Source organism: Vulpes vulpes, chromosome 2, assembly GCF_048418805.1.
Source record: "Vulpes vulpes isolate BD-2025 chromosome 2, VulVul3, whole genome shotgun sequence".
Lineage (NCBI taxonomy): Eukaryota > Metazoa > Chordata > Mammalia > Carnivora > Canidae > Vulpes > Vulpes vulpes.
Genome location: NC_132781.1, coordinates 53,894,176 through 53,920,478, shown reverse-complemented (window position 1 = coordinate 53,920,478; position 26,303 = coordinate 53,894,176). Strand labels below are relative to the sequence as shown.

The 26,303-nt window shown below is 52.9% G+C and overlaps 1 protein-coding gene across 31 annotated transcripts in view; it reads left to right on the top strand.

Moving 5' to 3' along the window:
- USP20 (ubiquitin specific peptidase 20) overlaps positions 1-26,303 on the top strand; it is a 43,273-nt gene that overhangs the window by 15,461 nt on the left and 1,509 nt on the right. For 20 of the 31 annotated variants that reach the window (XM_026009501.2, XM_026009507.2, XM_026009506.2 and 17 more), the window contains 21 exons: positions 2,498-2,551; positions 4,531-4,593; positions 4,973-5,104; positions 6,211-6,307; positions 6,784-6,853; positions 8,394-8,507; positions 9,930-10,008; positions 12,650-13,097; positions 13,479-13,619; positions 13,843-13,958; positions 14,238-14,410; positions 14,915-15,009; positions 20,306-20,339; positions 20,539-20,584; positions 21,485-21,665; positions 21,738-21,864; positions 22,360-22,529; positions 22,612-22,693; positions 23,691-23,799; positions 24,626-24,728; positions 25,927-25,998. In XM_026009501.2, the coding sequence (XP_025865286.1) occupies positions 2,498-2,551; positions 4,531-4,593; positions 4,973-5,104; positions 6,211-6,307; positions 6,784-6,853; positions 8,394-8,507; positions 9,930-10,008; positions 12,650-13,097; positions 13,479-13,619; positions 13,843-13,958; positions 14,238-14,410; positions 14,915-15,009; positions 20,306-20,339; positions 20,539-20,584; positions 21,485-21,665; positions 21,738-21,864; positions 22,360-22,529; positions 22,612-22,693; positions 23,691-23,799; positions 24,626-24,728; positions 25,927-25,998 (2,506 nt within the window). The remainder of the gene's footprint in view (positions 1-2,497; positions 2,552-4,530; positions 4,594-4,972; positions 5,105-6,210; positions 6,308-6,783; positions 6,854-8,393; positions 8,508-9,929; positions 10,009-12,649; positions 13,098-13,478; positions 13,620-13,842; positions 13,959-14,237; positions 14,411-14,914; positions 15,010-20,305; positions 20,340-20,538; positions 20,585-21,484; positions 21,666-21,737; positions 21,865-22,359; positions 22,530-22,611; positions 22,694-23,690; positions 23,800-24,625; positions 24,729-25,926; positions 25,999-26,303) is intronic. The other 11 variants (XM_072748417.1, XM_072748411.1, XM_072748408.1 and 8 more) reach the window with 1 other exon arrangement.

The following is a 26,303-nucleotide window of genomic DNA, read 5'->3' as shown; positions in this document are numbered from 1 at the left end:
GTCACAGTGGAGGAGATACAAAAGGCCAAGAAACTTCTAAAAGAAGATGCTTGACTTCACCAGTGGCCAGGGGTATTGCTGGTGATAGCAAGATGATGGCATTTTCATCTGCCGGGTGAACCACAGGCCGATGCGATCAGCGCTGACAGTGATGGAGGGAAGGAGACCACACACATGCTGGGCTAGGTAGGCATTCCTGTTCATTCGGAGATGCTATTCCACTTCTGGGAGTTTATCCAGCAGAGACATAAGCACCAGTTATAAAGATACAAATGCAGCAGTCTTTATCAAGCATCATTTGTAAGAGAAAACTGGCAGCAGTCTGAATATTCATCAAGAAGGGAGGGGGTCAATTGTGCTGTGCCTACAGGGTGGAGCACCTTGTGGTCATTGCAAAGGACGAGGTGTGGTGTCTGTGTACAGACTTGGAAAGATGACCACAAAAAGGTGGCAGAAGCATGAGTCAGAGGAATACGTATAGTATGATCTTATTTTTCCTACAAATCACACCCCTTGCCCTAAATATGTGCATATACATCTGTATCAGAAGAAAGTATGAAGGGACATGGTTTACATTATTCCAGCACATAGATGCTTTCTGCATTTGTATTCTCTCTTTTTTAAAAAATATTTTATTTATTCATGAGAGATACAGAGAGAGGCAGAGACACAGGCAGAAGGAGAAGCAGGCTCCATGCAGGGAGCCCGAGCGGGACTCGATCCCGGGATTCCAGGACTGCGCCCTGAGCCAAAGGCAGGCGATAAACCGCTGAGCCACCCACGGATCCCCCTGCATTTATATTCTCTACTTCAAATTGTGTATCGTGTGTACGTGTCATCTGGACTGTTAGAACAAGCATACTCAGTGCCTGGCTGGCTCAGTCAGTAGAGCACGTGATTATGGATCTCGTGGTCTTGAGCTCGAGCCCCACAGAGACTCAGAGCCTACTTAAAAAAAGAGAAGTGCTTGATACTGTTGTCATTCAAGTGACTGAAGCAAAAAGGACGCCCTGGAAGATGGAAGTGAATTGTTGAAATCAGAAAATCACAAGAGATAACAAATTCAGGAAGGTAGGGGCTACTGCTTCGAGGGCATGAAGTAAATGGGTCTCCTGCTGCCCATGGCAACCTCAGCAGGAGACCCTGTCAGGCTGCGAACCTCTGTTCCAACTTTCTTCACCTCAGCCCGTCAGAGCCATAAACTGTGCTTCATGAGAATGAGAAGTTCCCCTTGGAAGCATGGGAGGAGGAGGTCTGCTTTGCTGGTGGGGGCTCGATGACTCAGCCTCCCCAGCTTCCCTTTCCCAAGCCTGCTCTGTAGCCCAGCAGGACCTCAGAGCCTCAGTTTCTCATCTGTCCAAAAGGAGTGCAGCATAGAGTGGCGGGAATAATGTGAGCAATGTGTGAAGGACTTGGCCATGGTCATCCTCAGCAGGTGTCCCTCTTGCTCTGACTGAGCCCCATGCTGTATGTAACTGCTGTCAGAGCTGGCACTTAGAACCCACCTCCACTGATGGAGGCCCCTTGGGCACTGTGGAGGCTTACCTGGGAATTGCTGTTTGACACATGTGCAGACAAGATTATTTAGGGCACATTTTAAGTTGTAACGAGACCCTGAGATACAGTATCTTTAATGAGGTAGACGTTTCCTTTTCTCTCCTGGAACAGTCCAGAGCTAGGTGGGATGGCAGGCGGGGGGCGCTGCCATTCTTAACACATGGCTTTCATCTCTGAGTGCAGAGTCCTTGCCTCCGCTCCTGCCTTTGCATTTGCCTTCCAGCCAATGGAAGGAGAAGGCATTGGGGGTGGGGGGGGCACACGTGTGTGTGAGTGTGTGTGTGTGTGTGTGTGTGTGCATGCACAGCCTAGAAGTGGCACATATCACTTCCATTGTCACTGTGTCCAGAACTAAGTCTGGTAACCACAGTGAAGGTCGAGAAGTAGTCTGCGGCTGGCTGGCTGTGTGCTCAGCCCAGAGCCATGCATTCTGTTACTAAAGCCAGAAGAGGAGACACTGGTAGACAAGAAGCAGGCTCTGCCACCCAGAAGACCAGAGCACTCGGTGTTTTCTGTGGTCAGCAAACATAGTGATCTCCCAGTTTGTACCAGGCTCTGTGAAGTCACGAGGGTAGACAAAGACCATCCCTCTTTCATGGAGCCCAGAGTCTAGATGGGGAGAAAGGCTTACACGGTCATCAAAGGAAGAGTGGAGGGCGTGATAAAAGAGCATATTAACAGGTCTCTTTAAGTTTCAGATGATTTTATGGAAAATGTTTTTGCAGCACATGATAAAATAAAATTCAAACAGTAAAGTATAAAGTGCCCTGTGAGGAAGGACATTTAGATTGGCAGGTGGGTGAAAGCCTTTTCAAGGCAAAAAATAAGCCTTTAAGTGGAGAGCTTTGGGGTACACCGTTGGCAATGGTGGGGGTGTGTGGCACCTCCGGCTGGAGTGGCTCCTTCAGGCTGCTCACTCTTGGCCCTTCCTCTCACACAGGGAGCCTGTCAGTCGTGTGGTGTTACCGGACCAAACCTGTGGGCCTGTCTCCAGGTAAGGCATCCTTGTCGCCTTTGGGAGTGTGGAGCTTGGTCTAGACTCTGGGCTAGGAGCGTCTGTCTCTGGTGGGTACTCCTGGAAACCTCAGGCATGGGGCCTGGATGTCTCAGGTGCATGGCCCAAACCAAGAGGGCGCCAGAGACCACACATCCCCCAGCTGGCCACCTGGCAGCCACTACAAATGACAAGAGAAAACAGGAGGTTGTGGAAGACCCTGGTGTAAATGATCCCATCTGCGCGAAAGGCAACATCTATACTCGCACATCTATGTGAGACTTGCTGTAGGCATCTCGGCTTGGCTCTGAGCCCTGGCTCTCCTTAGTAGCAGCCTGTCCCTGGGCCAGCCTGGGTCTTGTCTCCCAGCCTGTAAAGGAGGGGCCACATGCTGGGCAACTTGGGTTCAGCGGGGTGCATGGCCCATAGACCATGCCCAGTAAATCTGGTCACGTCTCATTGTTATTGCTTATTAAAAAGAGTAACAGATATCAAAGCATGGCAGTTTTCCGTCGGGGGTAGTAGGGGGGTAGAATTTGGGCTAGTTTCCATTTTGTTTCTGTAATTCTGTAGTATTTTCCAAATTTTCTATAAGTATGTATTTATTGCATTTTATAATCATACCAAAAATGACTGCCACTTAAAATTTCTTTAAAAACAGGGATCCCGGGGATCCCTGGGTGGCGCAGTGGTTTGGTGCCTGCCTTTGGCCCAGGGCGTGATCCTGGAGACCCGGGATCGAATCCCACATCGGGCTCCCGGTGCATGGAGCCTGCTTCTCTCTCTGCCTGTGTCTCTGCCTCTCTCTCTCTCTCTGACTATCATAAATAAATAAATAAAAATTAAAAAAAAAACAACAACAGGGATCCCTGGGTGGCGCAGCGGTTTAGCGCCTGCCTTTGGCCCAGGGCGCGATCCTGGAGATCCGGGATCGAATCCCACGTCGGGCTCCTGGTGCATGGAGCCTGCTTCTCCCTCTGCCTGTATCTCTGCCTCTCTCTCTCTCTGTGTGTGTGACCATCATAAATAAAAAAAATAAATAAAAATAAATAAAAACAAATACAAGGGCAGCCTGGGTGGCTCAGTGGTTTAAGTGCCTGCCTTCATCCCAGGGCATGATCCTGGAATCCTGGGATCGAGTCCCACGTCAGGTTCCCTACATGGGGCCTGCTTCTCCCTCTGCCTGTGTCTCTGCCTCTCTCTCTCTCTGTGCCTATCATGAATAAATAAATAAATAAATAAAATCTTAAAAAAAAAAAGTTTTAAAAACAAATACAAAAAAACCCAAAAAACCCTGACCTGAGCAGGTAAGGACATCACAGATCAAGTCTGTCTTTGCAGAAGACACAGGGGCCAGCCACCAGGGCACTCTGGTTTCATCCTCTAGGATCTATCACTCCGTTATAAAGTAGATCACAGGATACAGCCTGGGCCCTCGGGGGATAGCAAGAAATATGAGACATAGTCCTGCCTTCTGGAATCCCCCTCCCCTAGGAGAAAATGACACATCCTTTGTGACCAGAGGTCCTACAAGCCTGTATAGTGCTGATCTGTGGAGAAGCAGGCTGATCACTGGGCTGGATGCCTGCAGTTTGGCACAAGGGAGCACAAGGCCAAAGGCGAGGTCATCAGGAACATACAGGCCCCTCTGTGGGCCACAATTGTGGCCCAGTTTGTGGGTCCTAATTACTGCCCCGAAAGGAAGTGTGGGAGAGTGCTGGGTGCCACATAGCCAAGCCTCAGCTTGGCCCACATCTAGCTGTGACCCCACCTGGGGTCTTTGCAGGAGGTCAATAGCCCAGGGCACCGTGCCCACCTCACTCAGAGGTCAGGGGCAGCTTTTATGGTAGCCATCCTGTCCAGCTGGAACTGCAGGTGTGTAAACCTGTTGTCCCGTGGAGTGGCAGGGCCTCAGTCACTTGTGGGTCCTGATGGCAGAGATGGGCCAGCCCCAAGCCTCTCCCCTTCCCTCTCTGCAGGTCGCCTGCCCCTATGTTGGCTGTGGAGAATCCTTCGCTGACCACAGCACCATTCATGCTCAGGTGAGTGCTGTGGCCAGGAGCGTGGGCCCTGCAGGTAGCTGGCCCCGAATTCAGGCCCTGGCTCCAGCAGCCTCTGAGCTCCATCTGCCCCCTCTGGGCCTCAATGGCTATGTCTGTAAAATAGGAATAAGCATAACCGGGTTCCTATAAAGGAGCAAGTGCTGATATGCAGGTGCAAGCTTATAGCATATGCATGTGTTTGATCAGTGGTGGCCCTTGGCATTCCTGGCTGGAGGATGAGCAGATTCTAAGCTTCCAGGTGTCTGTCCCAGCAGGGCCTTTTACTGAGGCTGCAGCAGGACCTAAGGGCACTGCAGCCTCAGGGCACCTGCTACTAGGCCAGTGTGTCTTCAACCTCATTTTGGATCTTGCCCTCTAGGCAAAAAAGCATAACCTGACGGTGAACCTGACCACATTCCGGGTGTGGTGTTACGCCTGTGAGAAGGAGGTGTTCCTGGAGCAGAGGCTGGCAGCCCACCCAGCAGGCCCCTCACCCAGGTTCTCGGAGCAGGTAAAGGGGGTGCAGTGGGGTCAGTGCAGGTGGTGATGACACATGTCGAGGGCAGGGCCTTGTGACCCAGGTGTTGGTAGAGCAGGGATTGGTGGGTCCCAGATGGCATCTGTTCCTGGGCAGTGTTCTCGGGTGCCAGGAAATGCTTACTGAGCCCTGACTTTGGGCTAAGGCTCACGTTGGGGGTTGAGGACACAAAGGTCCTCTTGGGAAGGGCCTCCCTTTGGGAGTTCATAGGCCATGGGGAGGCTGTGGGCAAGTACAGGGCTTGTGGGAGCCCTGGCCTGGGGCCTGTGGAGAGCCCCCGCAACCCCAGCTCTAAGATATATCCCACGGGAACCCCCAGTGGTCACCACGGCATGTTTCTATGTGGGAAATGTCTGGAAACCCTCCTAACGATGCTCCAAGCCAGACCCTGTGCAGCACTTGTAGGTGGTGGGCCCAGCAAGCCCACGCCTGGAGGCCAGCCTCGGACTAGGGTCAGTATGCTGGCCGTCAGATTGGCCAGCTGGAGTGGGAGCTCAGGGAGGCCTGTGTGTGTGTGTGTGTGTGTGTGTGCGCACCATGACTCAACATTTACATGGCCACTGTCACCTACTAGGCACTCCATGAGTGTTTATGGAATATGTTTGCAAATATGGTAGATGTTTATGATTTTTTACAGAAAAGACTATAAGACAGTATGTGTACAGTATTTTATTTGGGGGCCTATGTGTGCTAACAGTTAAAAATCTGCATAGCCGTGTATATGATTGTCTATGCATATGACGTAGAGTGATTGTCTCAGGAAAGTTGCGTTGTCTTTTGCTATTGTTTTCTATTTTTTGCCAAATCTATTACAAATAAGATTATTTTTTAATTCTTGTAAATAAAATACACGTTCCCAGGGTAAGGCCATCGGTGCCATCTCTTTCTAGGGTGTCCTCTGCTCAGATGGGCTGACTTGGTGCGGGCTCGTAGCTAGGGGCTGGGCTTCCTTTTCCCCTGCGGGTGGTGGGGGAGGGGGGGCCCCCCCGGGCAGTGCATGGGGCTCTGACCCCCACCCCTCCCTCCTTACCCCCTTACCTGTGTTAAGGAGTGTTCCTCACTCCACATCTTTCACACAGGACTCTCCACTGCCCTCCCACCCTCTGAAAGCTGTCCCTATTGCTGTGGCCGACGAAGGAGAGTCTGAGTCAGAGGATGATGACCTGAAGCCTCGAGGTAGCTGACCCCAGAACAAGGGGGTGTTGTTGGGCCGGACAGGGGGCCTCAGCTGTGGGTGCGCCTTGCGCCGCATGGGCAGGGAAACGTGGCTTGATCGATATCCTGTAGAGCGGGGTGGCTTCCCTTGGAGTGCTGGCCGTCCAGCTGAGTCCTAGCAGCCTGCCATCCTCATCCTCCATCTCAGCTGTGTGCCTCCTGGGCAGGCTGGCCCCTCTGCTCTGGGCCTCCTCACCTGTGCAGTGTGGATGGTGGGCCGGGCTGGGTAGAGGGCAAAGGAGTCCGCCTATTTGAAACACTCAAGCACCAGCAGCTGTTGTGAGCAGGAAGCACATTAACTCACTTGGCAGATGTTGGGGGTGGAACACCAGCCTCCCATGTCCTCCCCTGGTTGGGGCCTGGTGGCTCAGGAGCCACAGCTCATGTAGGAGGGGCAGGACCCTCACCTTCTGTCCTCCATGTGCCTTGGTTCCCAGGCCTCACGGGGATGAAGAACCTCGGAAACTCCTGCTACATGAATGCTGCCTTGCAGGCCCTGTCCAACTGGTAGGTTGTTACATTGTCTGGGAGCTGGAGGCCAGGAGCTGCCGCCCGGCGCCCTGGAAGTAGCAGCAGCCCCCAGGCTGTGCTGTGTGTGTTACCTACAGATGCATGTATACGGATGCACGTCAGAACCCTTAGAACACACATGCCCTTTGACCCAGCATTCCCTCCTGTCAGAATTAATCCTGGGAAGGTCATCTGAGAAGTGGAGCACGCCCTGGGGGGATGTTCTTATCTTGTTGTTTATGGGGAACCATTTAATGGTCTACATTTAGTTTTTTTTAAGATTTTATTTATTTATTTGAGAGAAAGAGAGAGCATAAGCAGGAGGAGGGGCAGAGGCAGAGGGAGAAGCAGATTCCCTGCTGAGCAGGGAGCTCGATGTGGGGCTTGATCCCAGGACCCTGAGATCATGACCTGAACCTAAATCAAGAGTTGGCTGCTCAACTGACTGAGCCACCCAGGTGCCCCAATGGTCCACATTTTTTTTTTTTTTTAAGATTTTATTTATTCATGAGAGTCACAGAGAGAGAGAGGCAGAGACACAGGCAGAGGGAGAAGCAGGCTCCCTGCAGGGAACCCGATGTGGGACTCGATCCGGGGTCTCCAGGATCACGCCCTGGGCTGAAGGCGGCACTAAACCGCTGAGCCACCCGGGCTGCCCTCAATGGTCCACATTTAAAGGCCAGCTTTACAGTGAGTGCAGGACAGTATTTACTGAATGGGAGGGGGTCAGAATATGGCGAGGGGAGGAAGGAGGTCATGAAGCTTTGTGTGGTACAGTCCCATTTGGGGGAGAAATGCCTAGTTTCTCTCTAGGATAGGCTGCTAGCTCCGTGAGGCCAGGGCATTTCCTATGCCTGGTACACAGACGTCTCACCTGGTAAGGATTCAGTACCTGCATATGTGTAGGAGGGAGAGGATGTGTGCCTAGGAAAGTCTGGAAGGCTATGAGCCTAAAATCTTCAGAGTAGCTGTCTTCACATGGTAGGATTAAACTCCCTTACTGTTTACCCATCTTCAGGTAGGGGAAGTTTTCCACCGAGTGGGCTGGTGGGAGGAGCAGGTACTGGATCCTGTCACGGCTGGGCAGCAGCCGTCCATCCCCTGACCCCACGGCCCCTGAAGTGGGCAACTCGGCAGCCCTGAGAGAGGGAAGGGGGCTGTTTAGTGTCTTGGGGTGGCCTCTCTTCTTCTAGATGGTGACCTTCTCTTTGTGTCTTCATGCCATCTTCTCTCTGGGCATGTTTGTGTCCCATCTCCTCCTCATGTAAGGACACCAGTCATACCATACTGGGGCCCACCCTGAGGACCTCATTTGAACCTAATGACCTGTCTCGAAATACAGTCACCTTCTGAAGTCTCCAACATGTGAATTTGGGGAGGCACATTTCACCCCATGACAGGTCATCTGCAGACATTTCTTGCTCAGAGGCAGCAGTATCCCCCTCCCCCCCAGAGGCTTTTGGTTCTCTACCCAGTTCTTTCTCACCAATGCCACGTGCCCCTCCTTTTCTGAGCCAGCTCTTTCCCTTGCCCTTAGCCCTCCGCTGACCCAGTTCTTCTTGGAGTGTGGAGGCTTGGTGCGCACAGACAAGAAGCCAGCCCTGTGCAAAAGTTACCAGAAGCTGGTCTCTGAGGTCTGGCACAGGAGACGGTAAGTGACTGAGCCCCTGACCTTGGGCGGGTACGTGGGGCTGGGGATTTTTCTCTTGGCCCCTCGCTGTGTACTTGGCCACACTTCACCTGTGTGATTCTCATGGCAACCTTGCTTTACAAATTGGGGGAACTGAGGTGCAGAGAGATTTATGTGTCTGGCTCAATGTCATCCAGCATGTGAAAGATGGAGCTAGAATTTGAATGTGACATTTCCTGGAGCCTGCGGCCACTCCCAGATATGGGTACCAAGGCCCAGAGACATGCGCGTGACTCCTCCCAAGTCCCAGCCACCACCATGCATGTGGGAGAGACTCGCACAAGTGGTGGCTGGTGCTGATGGGGCAGGGGCTTAGTTCAGTATGAATTGAATTTAAAGACTAGAAGTTTGGAATAAACCTGTTTCTCCAGGAAAATTGGGAGTAGCTTAAAATGAGAGCATAGAAATAAATATGCCATGTGTAAAAGCAGATGATAAAACAGTGCGATGGAATATAATTCCAGTTCTGTTAGAAGCCAAGTTTGTTTTCTTTCTTTTTTTTTTTTTTTAAGATTTTATTTATTCATTCATTCATGAAAGACACAGAGAGAGAGAGAGAGAGAGAGAGAGAGAGAGGCAGAGACACAGGCAGAGGGAGAAGCAGGCTCCATGCTAGGAGCCCGATGTGGGACTTGATCCCGGGTCTCCAAGATCACACCCTGGGCCAAAGGCAGGGGTCAAACCGCTGAGCCACCCAGGGATCCCCCCAAGTTTGTTTTCTACCTGTGTCTGTTTATATGGAAAAATCTGGAAATCTTTTTTATTTTTTAAGATTTTATTTATTTATTGGAGAAAGAGAGCAGAACAAGAGAGAGAGGGAGGGGCAGAGGGAGAGGGAGAATCAGACTCCCCCCTGAGCAGGAACCCCAGCTTGGGGCTTGATCCCAGTACTCTGGGATTGTGACCTGAGCCGAAGGCAGATGCTCAGCGGACTGAGCCACCCAGGTGCCCCAAAATCTGGAAATCTGAATGATATTTATCTCTGGGTGGTGCTATTCGTGGTGATGTTTCCTTATTGGGCTTTTCTGAAATTTTAGATTTTACAATAATGAACATGTATTACTTTTGAAATTAGAAAAAAACACCATAAGTATTTCAGAAAGAAACCAGTTTTAAAGTAGGCTTGTCCTAGACTAAGGGGAAATGATGCTGAGCCAGTCAAGAGTTCTTTGCCTGGTTGAGCGGTGACTTGACATTTTCCTTGTTGACTGTGGGGATATGGGAGCTGGCAGGGACTTCTGGCTGAGTTAGGATGTCCCCAGAGTTTCAGGAGACACTTCACTGAGTCTGATGCAGCCACCCTGGTCCATCTGCTTACCAACCCTCATGGGATCATGTGGCTCCAAGCGGGCCACCTGTGCTAACAGTCTGGTCTTTCTACAGCCCAAGCTATGTGGTTCCCACCAGCCTGTCTCACGGGATCAAGTTGGTCAACCCGATGTTCCGAGGCTATGCTCAGCAGGTAGGCCATCCGAGCTGTGCAGGGAACACCCAGGGCCATTACCAGGGCCAGCTCTGAAGCCCAGACCAGCATGGAAGACAGCAGGGCAGCTCGGCATTACAGGGCAGGTCTCCTCACACTGCCTGAGCCATTCGTGTGTGTGAGGACACGGTAGCCTCTGGGTGTTCTCTCTACATGACGGTATGGAGGCTGAGTCACTTGCCCTGGCCACGTGCCTGGTACATGGCGGAGGGGAGATTGGACCCCCAGCAGGCTGGCTGCAGAGTCGGACTGCGTGCAAAATGGCACATGCTTTCTCATTCCCCAATCACAGGCAGACTTTCACTTTTATTGAAGGAAGACGTTTGATTACAAGTTTTTATAAATCTAGGGGACCCTTTGGAAATCACTGATATTTTCTATTGCATAAACTCAGGACCAAGACGAAGCAGAATGCAGCCACATGTTTACCCTGGTCCCAGGCTGAGCTGATAGTTCACATGGTCTGGTCCCCGGGTCAGATGCCACACGGCCTAGGGCTTCATTGCCAGGCTTGCGGGTGGAGCTGGGTCTATCTGGGTGGCTGTCCCTGCAGCCGAAGGTGGGGGCCAGGAAGAGCGCAGCGGTCAGACAAGGGATGCCTTCCGTCCTCTCCCTTGGCCTCCACCACCCTGCCTGCCATCCCTTCCCAGGATGAGGGTTGCTGGGCATTCCTCTCCCTACACCCTCAGTTGGATGAACACCAGGCTCCTGACTGAGAAGCTAGCACTACCCGAACACCACCCTTTTTAGAAAGTGACCGTGTCCTCCATGATCACAGTTCACCATCTCCCATTTATTAGGTTGTCACTACCTGCCACACAGGGACAGCCCTGTTTATCCTTACAGAGCTTTCCTGAGGGGGGCCCTGTCATCACCCCCATGTTATAGGTAAGGAGCTGAAGCTCAGAGAGGTTCTCCAGCTTGCTCGGGTTACACAGCACAGAGCAGCAGGGTGGGACACAGGCTGAGCTGAGCCATTCCCCAAGCTCTCTATGAGGACACCATGGAGCAGGGCTGCTGCCTGACACTCACTGGGCTCCAGAAGCATCCCTGTCTCTGGTTCTTAGATGTAACACAGGGAACATATTTCTGAGTCTGAAACGTAGATGCAGCTGTGGACCTCTGTTAATGACCAGAGCATGCTGTCACATTTCCCCAGGGCTTGAGATTTTAGCAACAAACACAGTACCATTATCAAAAGAAAGAACCAGAAAGAAAAGTAGATGGCATTTCGATGGCCCATTTCTTTTTCTTTCTTTTTTTTTTAAGATTTTATTTATTCATGAGACACACACACACACACACACACAGAGAGAGGCAGAGAAACAGGCAGAGGGAGAAGCAGGCTCCATGCAGGGAGCCTGATGTGGGACTCGATCCCAGATCCCTAGGATCAGGCCCTGGGCTGAAGGCGGTGCTAAACCGCTGAGCCACCTGGGCTGCCCTCGATGGCCCATTTCTTAAACCTTCCAGGGCCCCTGACACAGGACCCATGAATCCCTCCCCCCAACTCCCCAGTGTAGGATAAGCTAGTGATTAATTTTTCTGATCTTCGAGTTGGACATTTTGCCTGAGGAAAATCATCTAGAGCCCTCCTTTCCCTGTCCCAAACTGAGAGAACGAGGCCCTTCTCTTTATACCCCTGATGGAAGGCTGGGGAGGCTTGGCTGGATGCAGCTACTCCGTGATCCAACATGATATTGATCAGGTGTTGGGCAGGGGGTACTGCTGCTGATGCCGGGCACCGTGAGGGGCAGGGCCTTGAATCCAGTGGCCCAGCATGGCACCAGTTACCCCAGCCATTGGAGACCAGCCGCCGCCACTGGCTCCTGGCCTTCTGAAGCACCTGTGTGTGTGTGCACCTCTTGGCTGGGCTCCGTGAACAGGTGTGGGAAGCCTTGCCACCCAGGCTTTCTGCTCTGTGTGGAGATTTAGTCAAAGGTCATAATAAAAGTGCCACTGCTGTGATTCGAGGCCCAATCAGCCTGAAGGGTCAGCTTCAATAGGTCATGCTCATGTCTCTGGAAGGGTGCCATCCTGCCTCCAGAGCCTGTCCCCATACCACACAAGCCACAATGGTGAGGGAAGGAGTGGGCCCAGGGACTGGCAGAAGTGTGGGGAGAGCAGGGAGGACCAGAAGAAGGGTGGGGTGGAGGGTGCAGGCCCCTGGCCTGCTGCCTGGCATCACCCCTGCAAAAGTCACCTGAGCTGTCATATACACATGGGTCTGTCACCTTCATCCTTCCCAGGGTCCCCTCCTGTAGGCAGCAAGGTGACTCCGAGGCCGAATGCAAACCCCTCCACTCTTTCACACTGAGTGGAAACAGGGTTATAAGTGGTTAGCATGAGCTGGGGAGTCACACGGACCCAGTGGGGATCTTGGACCTGCCACTTCACAGCTGCATGACTGGGGAGGGGTCACTTACCCTCTCGAGGCTGCAGCATCCTCAGTAGAGCAGGGGTTGGGACAGAGCTGCCATGGAGGCCACTGTCAGGGCCACCCAGTGCATCTGCACACGCAGGATCTGCACACTGGTGACCTTGGCCAGGAAGCAGCGGGATGCTTGCGGCAGGTTCCTCTGCACCGGGGAAGCCCTGGTGACGCAGCCCCTGCTTCCAGGACACCCAGGAGTTCCTGTGCTGCCTGATGGACCAGCTACATGAGGAGCTCAAGGAGCCAGTGGTGGCGGCTGCCGCGGCGCTGGTAGAGACACGGGACTCAGACTCGAGTGACACAGACGAGAAGCGGGAGGGCGACCGGAGCCCATCAGAGGATGAGTTCCTGTCCTGTGACTCGAGCAGCGACCGGGGCGAGGGTGACGGGCAGGGCCATGGCGGGGGTGGCTCGCAGGCTGAGGCGGAGCTTCTGATCCCCGATGAGGCGGGCCGCGCCATCTCTGAGAAGGAGCGCATGAAGGACCGCAAGTTCTCCTGGGGCCAGCAGCGCACCAGCTCGGAGCAAGTGGACGAGGACGCTGATGTGGACACGGCCATGGCTGCCCTTGACGACCAGCCATCGGAGGCCCAGCCACCATCGCTGCAGTCCCCCAGCCCCTCCCGGACCCCAGGTGCCAGACAGCTGCTTGGGGATCCCCACCCGCTTTGTCCAGCACGTCCCACGTGCCAGGCACCGACTTGTGCTGGCCCGCTGGCCTATCCCTCCCTGTAGGGTCCCCCATCAGAGCCCCTCTGGGGTGAGGACCACGTAGTGTGCAGACTCACTCAGAACTGGGGTGTGGCTCAGCCTGCCCTGTGGCCCCCACTGAACACTGGAGGACATGTGTCCTGCAGGTTTGGTGGGCACCAGGGCGGCGGGGGTCAAAAGGCAGAGGACACCTGGTGGGCTCTGGCCTCGGGCCACAGTAGATGCTGGCAGGTCCCCTTCCTGATCAGGCCACGGAGCTGGAGTGGCTCCCCAGGCCCAGCAATGGTCTCCTGTCTGCCCGTAGAGCCAGACAACGAGGCCCACATGTGGAGCACCTCCCGTCCCTGCAGCCCCGTACATCACCACGAGGGCCACACCAAGCTGGCCAGCAGCCCTCCTCGGGCAAGCCCTGTGAGGATGGGGCCATCGTACGTGCTCAAGAAAGGTTTGCAGGGTGGGGCAGGGAGGGCGGGTCAGCAGGGCATCCACAGGGGTGCGAGTGGGGGCTCCCCATCTTAACTGACAGTGTTCCAGGCTCTGGGAGAGAGCTGCATACCCCACCATGTGACACAGACATGACCCCAAGTCCCCGCCAAGCAAACCCCAGTGCCACTCCTTGCCCCAGACTGGCTGGTGGGGTTGGGCCTAGTCCTGTGCTGTGCCCCCAGCCCAGGTGTTGAGTGCAGGCAGCCGCAGGCGGAAGGAGCAGCGCTACCGTAGCGTCATCTCTGACATCTTCGACGGCTCCATCCTCAGCCTCGTGCAGTGTCTCACCTGTGACCGGGTGAGCCCTGGGAGTAGAGAGGCCCAGGCCAGCCTTCAGTGGCCCTGGTGGCCCTCCCTCAGGTTGGGGGTAGGGGAATGGGTTCTTCACCAGGGGGCCCCTGCCTTTCTGGATGGGGAGGGCCCTGATGGCCTGGCTCCCATGTCCAGGGGCTGGGGAGCCAACGCTCTGTCCTCTACCTGCCATCTGGTGGCTAGGCTTCGGGCTGCAGACTCTGCTTGGTAAGGGCAGGGCGGCACCCTGGAAGGTGGAAACCCAGACTGACCTTTAACCTCACAGGTGTCCACCACGGTGGAGACATTCCAGGACCTGTCGCTGCCCATTCCTGGCAAGGAGGACTTGGCTAGGCTCCACTCGGCCATCTACCAGAATGTGCCGGCCAAGCCGGGTGCCTGTGGGGACAGCTACGCCGCCCAGGGCTGGCTCGCCTTCATCATGGAATATATCCGGAGGTAGGCCTGCCTTCCTGCCTGTTGGAGACACGATGTGCAGATGTTGGTTGAGTGGGGCGGGAGCTTCCTCAGCCACACTGGGATGGCCTGGATTGGGTGGGCCTTATCTGAAGGGAGGGAATGTCAGGGGAGTCACCAGGCGTCAGCTAGAAAGGATGAGCAACTGGAGAGCAGGCCTAGCCCGGCAGGAAGCGCGGTGGGCAGCTTTCCGGAGCCCCCACTGTATGCCACGAGGCCTGCAGATGGCCAGGGGAGTCCCATCGGCCTCGAGGATGGGCCGGTGTGACCAGAGCCACTTCACAGATGTGAAGATGAGGCTCAGGGAAAGGTGATGTCACTCTCCCAAGGACACTGGGCTGCTGGCTGGTGGGCCCAGGTGTTTGGCTCCAGACCTCTGCCCATTCCACCCACCTGGCTGAGATGCCTCTCTGGGCCCAAAGTGGCCAAGTGTTTGTCTTGCCCAGACCCTGGCAGTACCCTGCCACCCGCTTTCTGTCTCCCTAGGTTTTTGGTATCCTGTACCCCCAGCTGGTTTTGGGGGCCAGTCGTCACACTGGAAGACTGCCTTGCTGCTTTCTTTGTTGCTGATGAACTGAAGGGTGAGTGGTGTGGGCTGGCTGGGTAGGGGATTGCTGGGTGAGCATGCAGCTGGTTTCTGGAACTCACTGTTAGTATCAGCCCCCATCACCGCCCCCATGTCAGGCTGGGCCTGGGACTGCATATCCGCCCAGTCCCACCACCTGGAGCTCTTAGGGCTTCATCTGTTTTTCTTTTGCTTACCCATTTAGTGGACAGAAATGATAACTGTGCTTTCATTTTGCATTTCCTTGGTTACTGATGAGCTTGGACAGTTTGCATAAGTGTTTTGACTCTTTAATTTCCTATTTTGAAATTCCCCCATTCCTGTCCCTTTCCCATTTTTCTGAGTGCTTGGCATCTTTCAAACCTTTGGGAAAGCTCTTTTTAAAAATCAGATGAATTGTGATAAAACACACATAACCTAAAATTTATCATCTTCATCATTTTTAAGGATACAGTTTAGTAGCATTGATGGTATTCACATTGTTGTGCAATCAATCTCCAGAACTGTTTCATTCTACAAAATGGAAACTGGCTACCCCTGAGACAGCACCTCTCTATTTTCTCCCTCCCCTGGCGCCCACCATCCTACTTCCTGTCTCTAAGAACTTGACCACTTTAGGCACCTCATCTAAGTCAACTCATGTGGTATTTGTCTTTTTGTGACTGGCCTGTTTCACTCAATGTGATGTCCTCTGGGTTCATCTGTGTTGTAGCAGGTGTCAGAATCTCCTTCCTTTTTAAAGCTGCGTCATATTCCACTGGTAGACCATGTGTTACTTATCCGTTCAACTCTCAGTGGTCACATGGGTTGCATCTGCCTTTTGGCTTTTGTGAGAATGATGCTGCAAGAAACATGGGTCTGCATCTCTCTTTTCTAGACTGATTTTATTTCCTTTGGATGTATACCCAGAAGTGGGGTTGCTGGATCGTATGGTAGTCCTATTTTTAATTTTTTGAGGAACCTCCCTGCTGTGTTCCATGATGGCTATGTCAATTTCCATTCTATCAGTTATGCACAAGATCCCCTTCTCCACATCCTTGCCAGCACCTGTTCTCTCACTTTTTAAAAATTTCTTTTTGATTAGAGGTATTCTAACAGATGTGGGGTAATATCTCATTACGGTTTTGATTTGAGTTTCTCCTGATGATGAGTGATGTTGAGCATCTTTTTTATGTACCCGTTGGTCATTTGTTTGTCTTCTTTGGAAAAATGTCTATTCAGGTCCTCTGCCACTTTTTGAATGGATTATCTGGGGGCAGGGTTTGGCTTTTGATTTGAATGAATTCCTTATTTATTCTGGATAGTAACCCCTTATCTGATATATGGTTTCCAAATATTTCCTACCATTTCTGTAGGTTGCTTCTTTATTTTGTAAGTTGTTTCCTTTGTTGTGCAGAGCTTTTTAGTTTGATGTAGTCCTGCTTGTTTATTTTTGTTCTTGTTGCCTATGCTTTGGTGTCCTATCCGAAAAATCATTGCCAAGACCAATGTCAAAGAGCATTTTCCCTGTTTTCTTTTTTTCTTTTTAAAGATTTTATTTATTTATTCATGAGAGACACAGAGAGAGAGAGGCAGAGACACAGGCAGAGGGAGAAGCAGGCTCCATGCAGGAAGCCTGATGCAGGACTCGATCCCAGGTCTCCAGGATCACACCCTGGGCCAAAGACAGGCATTAAACCACTGAGCCACTCAAGGACTCCCATTTTTGGGCTTTCAGTTCTGTTCATTGGTCTGTGTCTGTTGTCATACCAGTACCACACTGTTCTGATTACCGTAGTTTTGTACTATAGTCTGAAATTAGGAATTGTGATGCCTCCAGCTTTGTTCTTTCTCAAGATTGTTTTGGCTGTTTAGGATCTTTTGTAGTTCCATATGAATTTTAGTTTTTTTTTAAAATTTCTGTGAAAAATATCACTGGACTTTTGATAGGATTCCATTGACTCTATCGATGAGTGGCATCTTTGGGTAATACGGACTTTTTGACAGTATTTATTGTTCTGACCCATGAATGCAGGGTATCTCCTCATTTGTCTGGTCATTGTGTAGGAACAACTCTGTCTTTGTCCTATTACTCTTAGAACACTCCTGACACCAGATGCGTGGTGGTTTTCCCATACCAAGCAGTTTCGTGACACCAGCTGGCTATTGAGAATTCAACTCCATTGTGACACTGTCTACCTGGAGACAGCATCAGATCCCCCAGGTTAAGGACTCAGTCCTACAGGATTTCCCCTCCCCAACTTGAGGCCAGTCATAAGTCCTGGTTGTCGCCTGTGCTTCTGACTGACCAGCTATAGATTGAAGGTCCTCCTCCTCCTTGAGCTTGAGTAATTTGCTAGAGCTGTTACTTACTAGATTACTGGTTTATTGTAAAAGGATGTAACTCAGGAACAGCCAGATGGAAGAGAAGCACAGGGCAAGCTATAGAGAAGGGGCACAGAGCTTCCACATTCTCTGAGCTCTCTACTTTCCCTGTCTCCATTATGTTCACCAACTTGGAAGGTCTCCAAACCCCTTGCCATTGAGTTTTTTCCTCATGTAGGCAGGATCAGTTATAAACTCTCTGTGTAGAACATGAATGTGGCTGAAAATTCCAAACTTTTTGTTTAAAGATTTTATTTATTTATTCATGACAGAGAGAGAGGCAGAGACACAGGCAGAGGAGAAACAGGCTCCGTGCAAAGAGCCTGATGGGGGACTCCATCCTGGAACTCTGGGATCATGCCCTGAGCCGAAGGCAGATGCTCAACTGCCGAGCCACCCAGGTGTCTGTCCCTGAAAATTTCAAATTTCTAATCATGGTTTGGTCTTTTTGGTGACTAGCTCTGATTCCAGAGCCATCCAGAGTCACCATGTTAATTTTTTTTTTTTTTTTTTAGGATTTTATTAACTTTATTTTAGAGGGAAAGAGAGAGTGGGTACACATGTGAGCAAGGGGAGGGGCAGAGGGAGAGGGAAAGAATCCCCAAAAGCCTCCACACTGAGCAGGGAGCCCGATGCTGGGCTCAATCTCACGACCCATGAGATCATGACCTGAGCCAAAACCAAGAGTTGGATGCTTAACCGACTGAACCACCCAGGCGCCCCCAGGTCATCTTGTTAGAATGAAAGTTAACTGCCAAAAGTTAACTGCCATCACCTAGGGAATTCTGAGGGGCTTAGGAATTTTGTGTCAGGAAGCAGGGTCAAAGAGCAAATATCAGAACAAATGGTGCTCCTAGTACTCTTACCACTTAGGAAAGTATAACGACTTCAGGAGCTCTGAGCCAGGAACCTTGGGCTATATTTTCTATAGTCTCACAGCTATTTTTGTTAGTGCCACGCAGGCATCCCTCAAATGCCTTTTCTGTTTCTGTTGTGAGAGGATCAGATGATTTTTATCCTTTATTCTATGAATGTAGAGTATCATGTGTACTGATTTGTGTATGATAGACCATACTTGCCTCCCAGGGTTAAATTCCATTTAGTCATCCTTTGTGTGATCCTTTTAATATGATGCTGGATTTGGTTTGCTAGAATATTGTTGAGAATTTTTCCATCTATATTCATCAGGATATTGGCTCATAGTTTTCTTGTAGTGTGCTTATCTCACTTTGGTATCAGGGTACTGCTGGCCTCATAATGAGTTTGAAAGTGCACCCTACTCAGTTTCTGGAAGAGTTTGAGGATTTGTGTCAGTTCTTTTTTAAATGTTTAGTAGAGGGATCCCTGGGTGGCGCAGCGGTTTGGCGCCTGCCTTTGGCCCAGAGCGCGATCCTGGAGACCCGGGATCGAATCCCACATCGGGCTCCCCATGCATGGAGCCTGCTTCTCCCTCTGCCTGTGTCTCTCTCTCACTGTGTGCCTATCATAAATAAATAAAAATTAAAAAAAAAATTTAAATGTTTAGTAGAATTCACCAGCGAAACCATCTGGTCCTGGACTTTTGTTTGTTGGGAGGTTTTTGTTTGTTTGTTTGCTTGTTTTGTTTTTTATTGCTTCAATTTCCTTACTCATTATTGGTCTATTCAGATTTTCTATTTTTTCATGATTCAGTCTTGCTAGGTTGTATGTTTCTAGGAATGTATCCATTTCTGCTAGGTTGTCCAGTTTGTTGGTGTACAATTAATTGGCCAAAGTGCTTCTTATGCTCCTTTGTGTTTCTGTGGCATCAGGCATAAAAGGCATAAGAGTCCTCTTCCATTTATAATTTATTTGAGTCCTCTCTCCCTCTCTCTTTCACTCTCTCTCTCTCTGTCATTTTGCTAATCTAGCTAAAGGTTTTTTCAATTTTATCTTTTCTGAAAACCAATTCTTAGTTTCAGTGACCTTTTTTCTGTTATTTTCCTCATCTCTGTTTCATTTATTTCTGCTCCAATCTCTATTATTTCCTTCCTTCTGCCAAGTTGGGGCTTAGTTTATTTTTCATTTCCTAAATCAGGTTGTTCATTTGAAATCTTCTTTTTTTCTTAATATAGGCATTTATTGCTATGAAGTTCCCTCTTTGAACTGCTTTTGCTGCATCCTATATGTGCCAGTATGTTGTGTTTTCATTTTTGTTTGTCTTGAGATACTTCCTGAGTTCTCTTTTGATTTCTTTGACTTGTTGGTGGTTGAGACGTGTATTATTTGTGAATTTTTTAGTTTTCCTCCTATTAATGGTTTCTCGTTTTATACCACTGTAGTTGGAAAAGATACTCAATATGACATTCATCTTCCCAAATTCAGTAAGGCTTGTTTTGTGACCCAGCTCCTGGAGCTGTTCTGAAGAATGTTCCATGGGCACTTGAAAATGTGCATTCTGGTGCAGTTAGATGTAGTGTTCTGTATATGTCTGTTAGGTCCATTTGGTCTATACTCATTCAAGTCTGGTTCTCTTATTCATTTTTTGTCTGGACGATCTGCCTGGTGTTGAAAGTGGGGAATTAAAGTCCCAACTATTAATTGTAGTGCTTACTATTTCTCCCTCCAGTTGTGTTAATATTTGCTTTAAATATTTAGGCACTGCGGTGGTGGATGCATATATTTACAATGGTTACCTCCTCTTGTTGAATTACTTTATCACTATATAGTGACCCTCTCTGTCTCTTGTGACAGATTTTGACTGAAAGTCTCTATTATTTGGTATCAGTACAGCCACCTCTGCTCTGTTGGTTTCCATCCGCAGGGAATGTTTCCTTCTGTCCCCATCTCTCAGCCTCTGTGCCCTTAAAGCTGAAGTGAGTCTCTTGCAGGCAGCATATTGGGTTATGTTTCGTAAGCATAAATCATTATGTTCACCTCTGTTCCCATTTCCTGTCACCGCTCACTGTTGTCTGCATTTACTGCCCTAGGTGATAATATGTACAGCTGTGAACGGTGTAAAAAGTAAGTATGTGTGTTCTGGGGGTTCTCCCCAACTTCCCATCCCGGCCCCGCTGTCTATCTGTGTCCCGCGTACTTCTCTGGTTCCTCCAGAGAGTTTGATCCTGACCTCACAGAGGTGACCATGTTGGGAAGGTGCTCATTGGGCCCTGTTGCCCCCACATGGGATGCTCACCACTTCTCACCCGTTCTTCCCTGCCAGGCTGCGAAATGGGGTGAAGTACTGTAAGGTCTTGCGGCTGCCCGAGGTGAGTAGAGCAGCCTCTCGTTGTCTCTGCCTGCCACTGACAGGTGGTGGAGTGTAGGACAGAGGGAAACCCCTTTGCCTCAGGGAGCCTGAGCTGAAGAGGCCCAGGGCTGGGGGGAGTCTACTGCTTTGGCTGAGAGACCTACAGGGAGGGGAGGGTCCAGCAGGTGGAGGGTTTCATCTTTCACTTTGTGGCTTAGGACTCTCCCTCAGTGCCTCCTATGCTCTGCAGGTGTGGGCCAGGTGTGGGCGGAGAGTGCCACTTGGAGGAAGGCAGGTGTGTGGGGAGGGATGTGGCCACTATGCTGTCCCTGTCAGGGAACACCTTTCTGAGGAAGTGGGGCTGAGTGAGCCCTGGGCCCCCAGGGACTGGTGTCAGCCTCGTGGGGGGAGAATGAGAAAGGAGCCGGTGGCAAAGCTCTGAGGCAGGAATGGGCTTGGCCAAACCCAGGAAGGCCTGTGTGGCTGGAGCAAAGGAGAGTGACCCAAGACAGCAGGTGCTTGGGGTGGTGCTGAGCAGGGTTGGGAAGCCCGTGGGAAAAAGCTATCTAAAACTCAGTGCCACAGAACTGGTTGTCAGAGTTCTGACAGCCAGCTTCCTGTACCAACCAGCACAGCTCTCGGGGACAGCCTGTCTCTATAGCCAGTGCTGTCAGTGTGGCCCTGCCATCACGTGCGCCTCTGTGAGGGGACATGAGGTGACCCCTCAGCTGGCCCAGCCTCTGGAAGGCTCTAGCTGCTAAGTTTCCTGTTTTCCCCTGGTTGATGAGATCTGGGTGGGTCCCACAGTGGGCCAGTGGGGTTCCCAGAGTCCAGCCTTGAGACCCTGCTTGGTTAGCAGGGGCCACAGGGCCTGGCCAGCCCTGCCTGGAATGACCTCTACCTCCCTCGCCTTCTCCAGATCCTGTATATCCACTTGAAGCGTTTTCGGCATGAGGTCATGTATTCGTTCAAAATCAGCAGCCATGTCTCCTTCCCCCTCGAGGGACTGGACTTGCGTCCCTTCCTTGCCAAGGAGTGCACGTCACAGATCACCACCTACGATCTCCTGTCAGTCATCTGCCACCACGGCACAGCAGGCAGTGAGTCCAGCCACCCCTACCTCATCCCCACCCCCTAGGGTATCTGTGACCAGCCTACCTCTCCCGGCACAGGTGGCCACTACATCGCCTACTGCCAAAATGTGATCAACGGGCAGTGGTATGAGTTCGACGACCAGTATGTCACTGAGGTCCACGAGACGGTGGTGCAGAGCGCTGAGGCCTACGTTCTCTTCTACAGGTGGGACCCTGGGCAGGCCGTCGTGGTAGGGCTGGGTCTGGCTAAGGAACAGACCGGTGATCTGGGGGCCTGGATGTGCGTGGAGGCAAGTGGTGCCTGGGAGGGTCCTAGGCCCGGGCAGTTAGGGTTTCAGTTTGTAAGAAAGAATCTTCTAGCTGAGGGGAAAGTGGGAAACCCAGGAAGTTGAGTTTGGGCCTTCTGTGGAGGTCCTTTGGAAGGTGATATGGCCAGAACTCTGGCAAGGGTGGCAAGGCTGCTGGGATGCTGCTGGGTTGCTGAGGGGTTGGGGAGGGCGGTGATAGGTGGCTCCAGACACACCCCTGGCAGGTGTGGCTGGTGCCCCAGCATGGAGAGAGTCTGAACACAGCAGCTCCTGATTTTCCTGCCCCACCCGTGTCCCACCCCTGTCCCATCCTTGCCCCATCTTTGCTCTACCCTGCCGTACCCCTTGCTCTGCCTATCTGTGCCCCACCCCTGTCCCATCCCCTGCTGCAGGAAGAGCAGTGAGGAGGCTGTGCGGGAGCGGCAGCAAGTGGTGTCCTTGGCTGCCATGCGGGAGCCCAGCCTACTACGGTTCTACGTGTCTCGAGAATGGCTCAACAAGTTCAACACGTTTGCTGAGCCAGGGCCCATCACGAATCACACCTTCCTCTGCTCCCATGGAGGTGAGGGCGCTTCCTCTGGGATTGGAGTGTGGGATGGGCGGCCGAGCCCCCTAGCCCTCCATCCCTATGCCTCCCTCCACAGGCATCCCGCCCCACAAATACCACTACATCGATGACCTGGTAGTGATCCTGCCCCAGAACGTGTGGGAGCACCTCTACAATAGGTAGGGTGTTGTGCTGGCTCCTGTCCTGGCCGGACATCAGCGGGGTAGAGAGGGAAGCTGGGGAGCAAATGCCACCACGGTCCCCACCCCCCCACCCCCGCCCAGGCAGCAAAGCAGCATGGTGACTGCAGCAAATGAGACACGTGCGGGGGTCCCTGGGATCCTCACAGTCGGGAGGGAGAGAGACCGGCCCAAGCAAAAGCAAGCAAGTTCCCCTTCCAGCTAGTCTTGGGAGTGCCGGCTCGGGGCGGCCCAGGCTGTGTGGCCGTGGGTCTTCCAGAAGGTTCAAGTCCCTCACGACCAGAAGCACGTGGCTCTCGTGTTGAGGACCTGCCTAGGCCCAGGTGGCTCTTCAGATGGGCAGACAGGATGCGTCATGCCAGGAGAGTGGCCAGACAGGTTGGGAGGGCCCCTCCTAGGACAGGCCTGCCACCTCCTCTGGCAGGTCAGGTGCAGACTCAGCCTGGTTGTCAGTTGGGGGGGGGGTGTCAGAGCCCCACAGAAAGCTGTGTCCCCATATCCCATGGGCATCCACCCTCCTATCTGCAGACAAGACAACCTTCTGCCTCCCTCTGAATGTGGGCTCTTGGCCACAGCAGCTCGTGCCCAGTAGCCAGGAGAGGAAGCGAGAATGCTCATCTGTCCTTGGCCTTTAAACATATATTTGTGACACAGCTGCCCTGGGGCAGGCACTGTGCTGGACGCTGGGGCACACCAGTACGCAGGTCCCCTTGCCAGTCTAGTGAGGAAGACAGAAAGGCAAACAGGCTGTGCACAGGGCACCCAGAGCTGCCCGGGGGGCGGGGGGGGCTGGCAGCATCTGGGAGCCATGGAGGAGGAAGAGGAAGAGGAGGAGGAGGAGGAGGAAAAGAAAGAGGAGAAACTCACCACGTGGCTGGAGGTTCTTGGCCAGCTCTGCGGCCTCCCCTACTGGAACGCTCCCCTCAGGGCTGTGTCTCTCTCTCCCTCTCTCTCCCTGCCCTCCCTCTGGGTGCAGGTTTGGGGGCGGCCCTGCTGTGAACCATCTGTACGTGTGCTCCATCTGCCAGGTAGAGATCGAGGCGCTGGCCAAGCGCAGGCAGATCGAGATCGACACCTTCATTAAGGTGTGTGTGGGTGCGGGAGGGTGTCATGCCTGCAGCCTCTGTTGGGGACACACGGGGATTTGGGGGCCAAAGAGCCATGTGCAGTCAGGCTCTCTTTGCAGGGCCTGTCCTATGGGAGAACAGTGACCAGGCATTTCAGATTTTACTGGCAGGAGGGTCGGGTTCAGGAGGCTGAGGTGCGCTATTAAGCCACTGTGGAAAGAGCAGAGTGCTGCTGTTTGGAGCTGGGGGACTCTTTATCGTGGGGACTGTCCTGTGTGTGATAGGACAGTTAGTGTCCCCACCACACCCCAGTGAGAACCATGGGGTTCTACAAACCAACAGGGCAGGTATATTAAGTGAAAAAAGCAAGTGGCAAAACAGGACCCAGGATGATCTCATTTAGGAAAGGGGCTTCTGCACTGGAAGTAGGTGTGTGTGAGGCCAGGGTGGGTGGGGGGCCCTGAGCATGACCCCGCCTGGGCCTGGGGCTGCTCAGAACCGGGTGACCTGGGACCACCCGCCATTCAGTCAGTAGTGGAGCGTGGGTAAAAGACAGTTGGAAACGTGGAGCTTTGTGCCCCTGAGAAAAGGACGCGTCAGTATAGTTAATGAGGGAGCAGATCAGTGTGTCCTGTTAAGTGGAGGGAACCATGCCTGCCTGTAATCTCAGTTCAAGAGATTCACCAACATGTTACCTGCGGGACCACGAGAGAGGTTTCTTTGAGCTTGTCTGGGAGCTCCTTGAGGATCTGGTGTTTTCTAAGGGAGGAGGAGAGGGGGGAGGGCAGGGGTGTTGGGGCCCTGGAGCTGACCCTCCCTTCTGCTCCCCCTGGTGGTGGCCCAGCTGAACAAAGCCTTCCAGGCGGAGGAGTCTCCCAGCGTCATCTACTGCATCAGCATGCAGTGGTTTCGGGAGTGGGAGGCCTTTGTCAAGGGCAAGGACAATGGTGAGTGGAGCATGCGTCTGGCACACCGCCTCCAAGAGAGCCACCAGGCTTCAGATCTGCCCGGAGGGCTGGGGGAGTGGGGGGCCCTGGGTCTGTGGCTGCCCAGCAGGTTTTAGGTGCCACCCTTCAGGCAAGTGTCTGCCTCCTACAGGAGCAGAGAGCACAGGTGTTCTTCTGGCCCCAGGGCTGGGGTCCCTGTCCACCCCCTCGCTGCCTCCCACGCCCCGAGGCCAGGTCACCCCATACCCCGTGCCCCAGGGCCAGGCCTTCTTGCTGCAGTAGGATAGGAGCCGTCTTGCTCTGCCCCTTCCCTCACGTACTGTCCCTGATGGTACCAGACAGGGCTCCCTTCCACCTGCCGGGCCCTTTCCTTTGTGGGGTCTCTTGACCTAAATCAAGATTCAAGTGGACAGACGGCTTCAGACTCTTAGGAAAACACATGGACATGGTGTCCTCTGACCTCTGGCCTTACAGAGGCGGAGGCAGCCTCCTGCAGATCCGGCAAGAAAGAGCAGAGCTCAAGCTCTGGCCTGCCAGCGGCTGCCTCACCACCCCCAAGCCCCACATGCAGGGTCGGCAGGGCCAGCAGGCTCTGCAGGGGACATTTGCCCTTCAGGGCCTAAGTCCTAGCCTGGCCTCAGGGGAAGGAGAGGGGCCTCGCTGCCATCCAGCCCCATACAGGGGTGCCCGAGGGCTCCCTAGTGTATGTGGAGGCGGTCACGCCTGGCTGTGGTGTCGCAGCCTTGCCCTCGGGCCCTGGCATGGCCTCCTGCCAGCTCTTCCCTGGGCAGTCCTGTCCCCTGCCTCTGGAAACAGCTCTTGAGTCATGTGATGTTGAGGATGACATGAGGTCTGGAGAAGGGTGCTCAGCGAGTGGCCACTGCCATCAGCAGTGAGGGGTCTGAAACTAGTGCACATGTCCCAGAAATCCCCTCTGCAGGCTCCAGGGATACTCCGAGTCCCTTCTGGCTCTTCAACTTCTGTGGATGAGCCTCTGGTGCCCAAGCTCCTGTCCCTGTAAGGACGTTACACAGACCCCTTGGGCCCCGGACAGCCCCTCCAGGGTCACAGTGTAGGGGTCCCACCTTGAGGCTGTCTCTTACCTATGGAGAGGTAGAGGGCCGTGGTGGGGGGCTGGGGTCTCTTCCTGCTGCTGCAGAGGCCCAGAGGCGCTGAGCCTGAGCCACATCTGTTCCAGAGCCCCCGGGGCCCATTGACAACAGCAGGATCGCTCAGGTCAAAGGAAGTGGCCACATCCAGCTGAAGCAGGGTGAGTCTCGCCAGCGCCAGCCCTGACCTCCCAGGCCCACCAGGTTCCCCACGGTCCTTCCCGGCCACCAGTCACAGGCCTAGGGACCCCGCTGCTCATACCCATGCCCTGTGCCGGCCTCTGCCTGCCCTTTGTGTGAACCCCACACCCCGGAAATGGCAGCAGCCAGAGATGTGCCTTCCCGGCTTCTCAGAGGATGGATGTCCCACTGGAGCATCCTGAGAGTGCTATTTGACAGCCGTGCGGGGAGGTGCAAGGTTGCCATCCCTCCCTTTTGGGGCCTGGACCTCCAGGAGCCCCCCTAC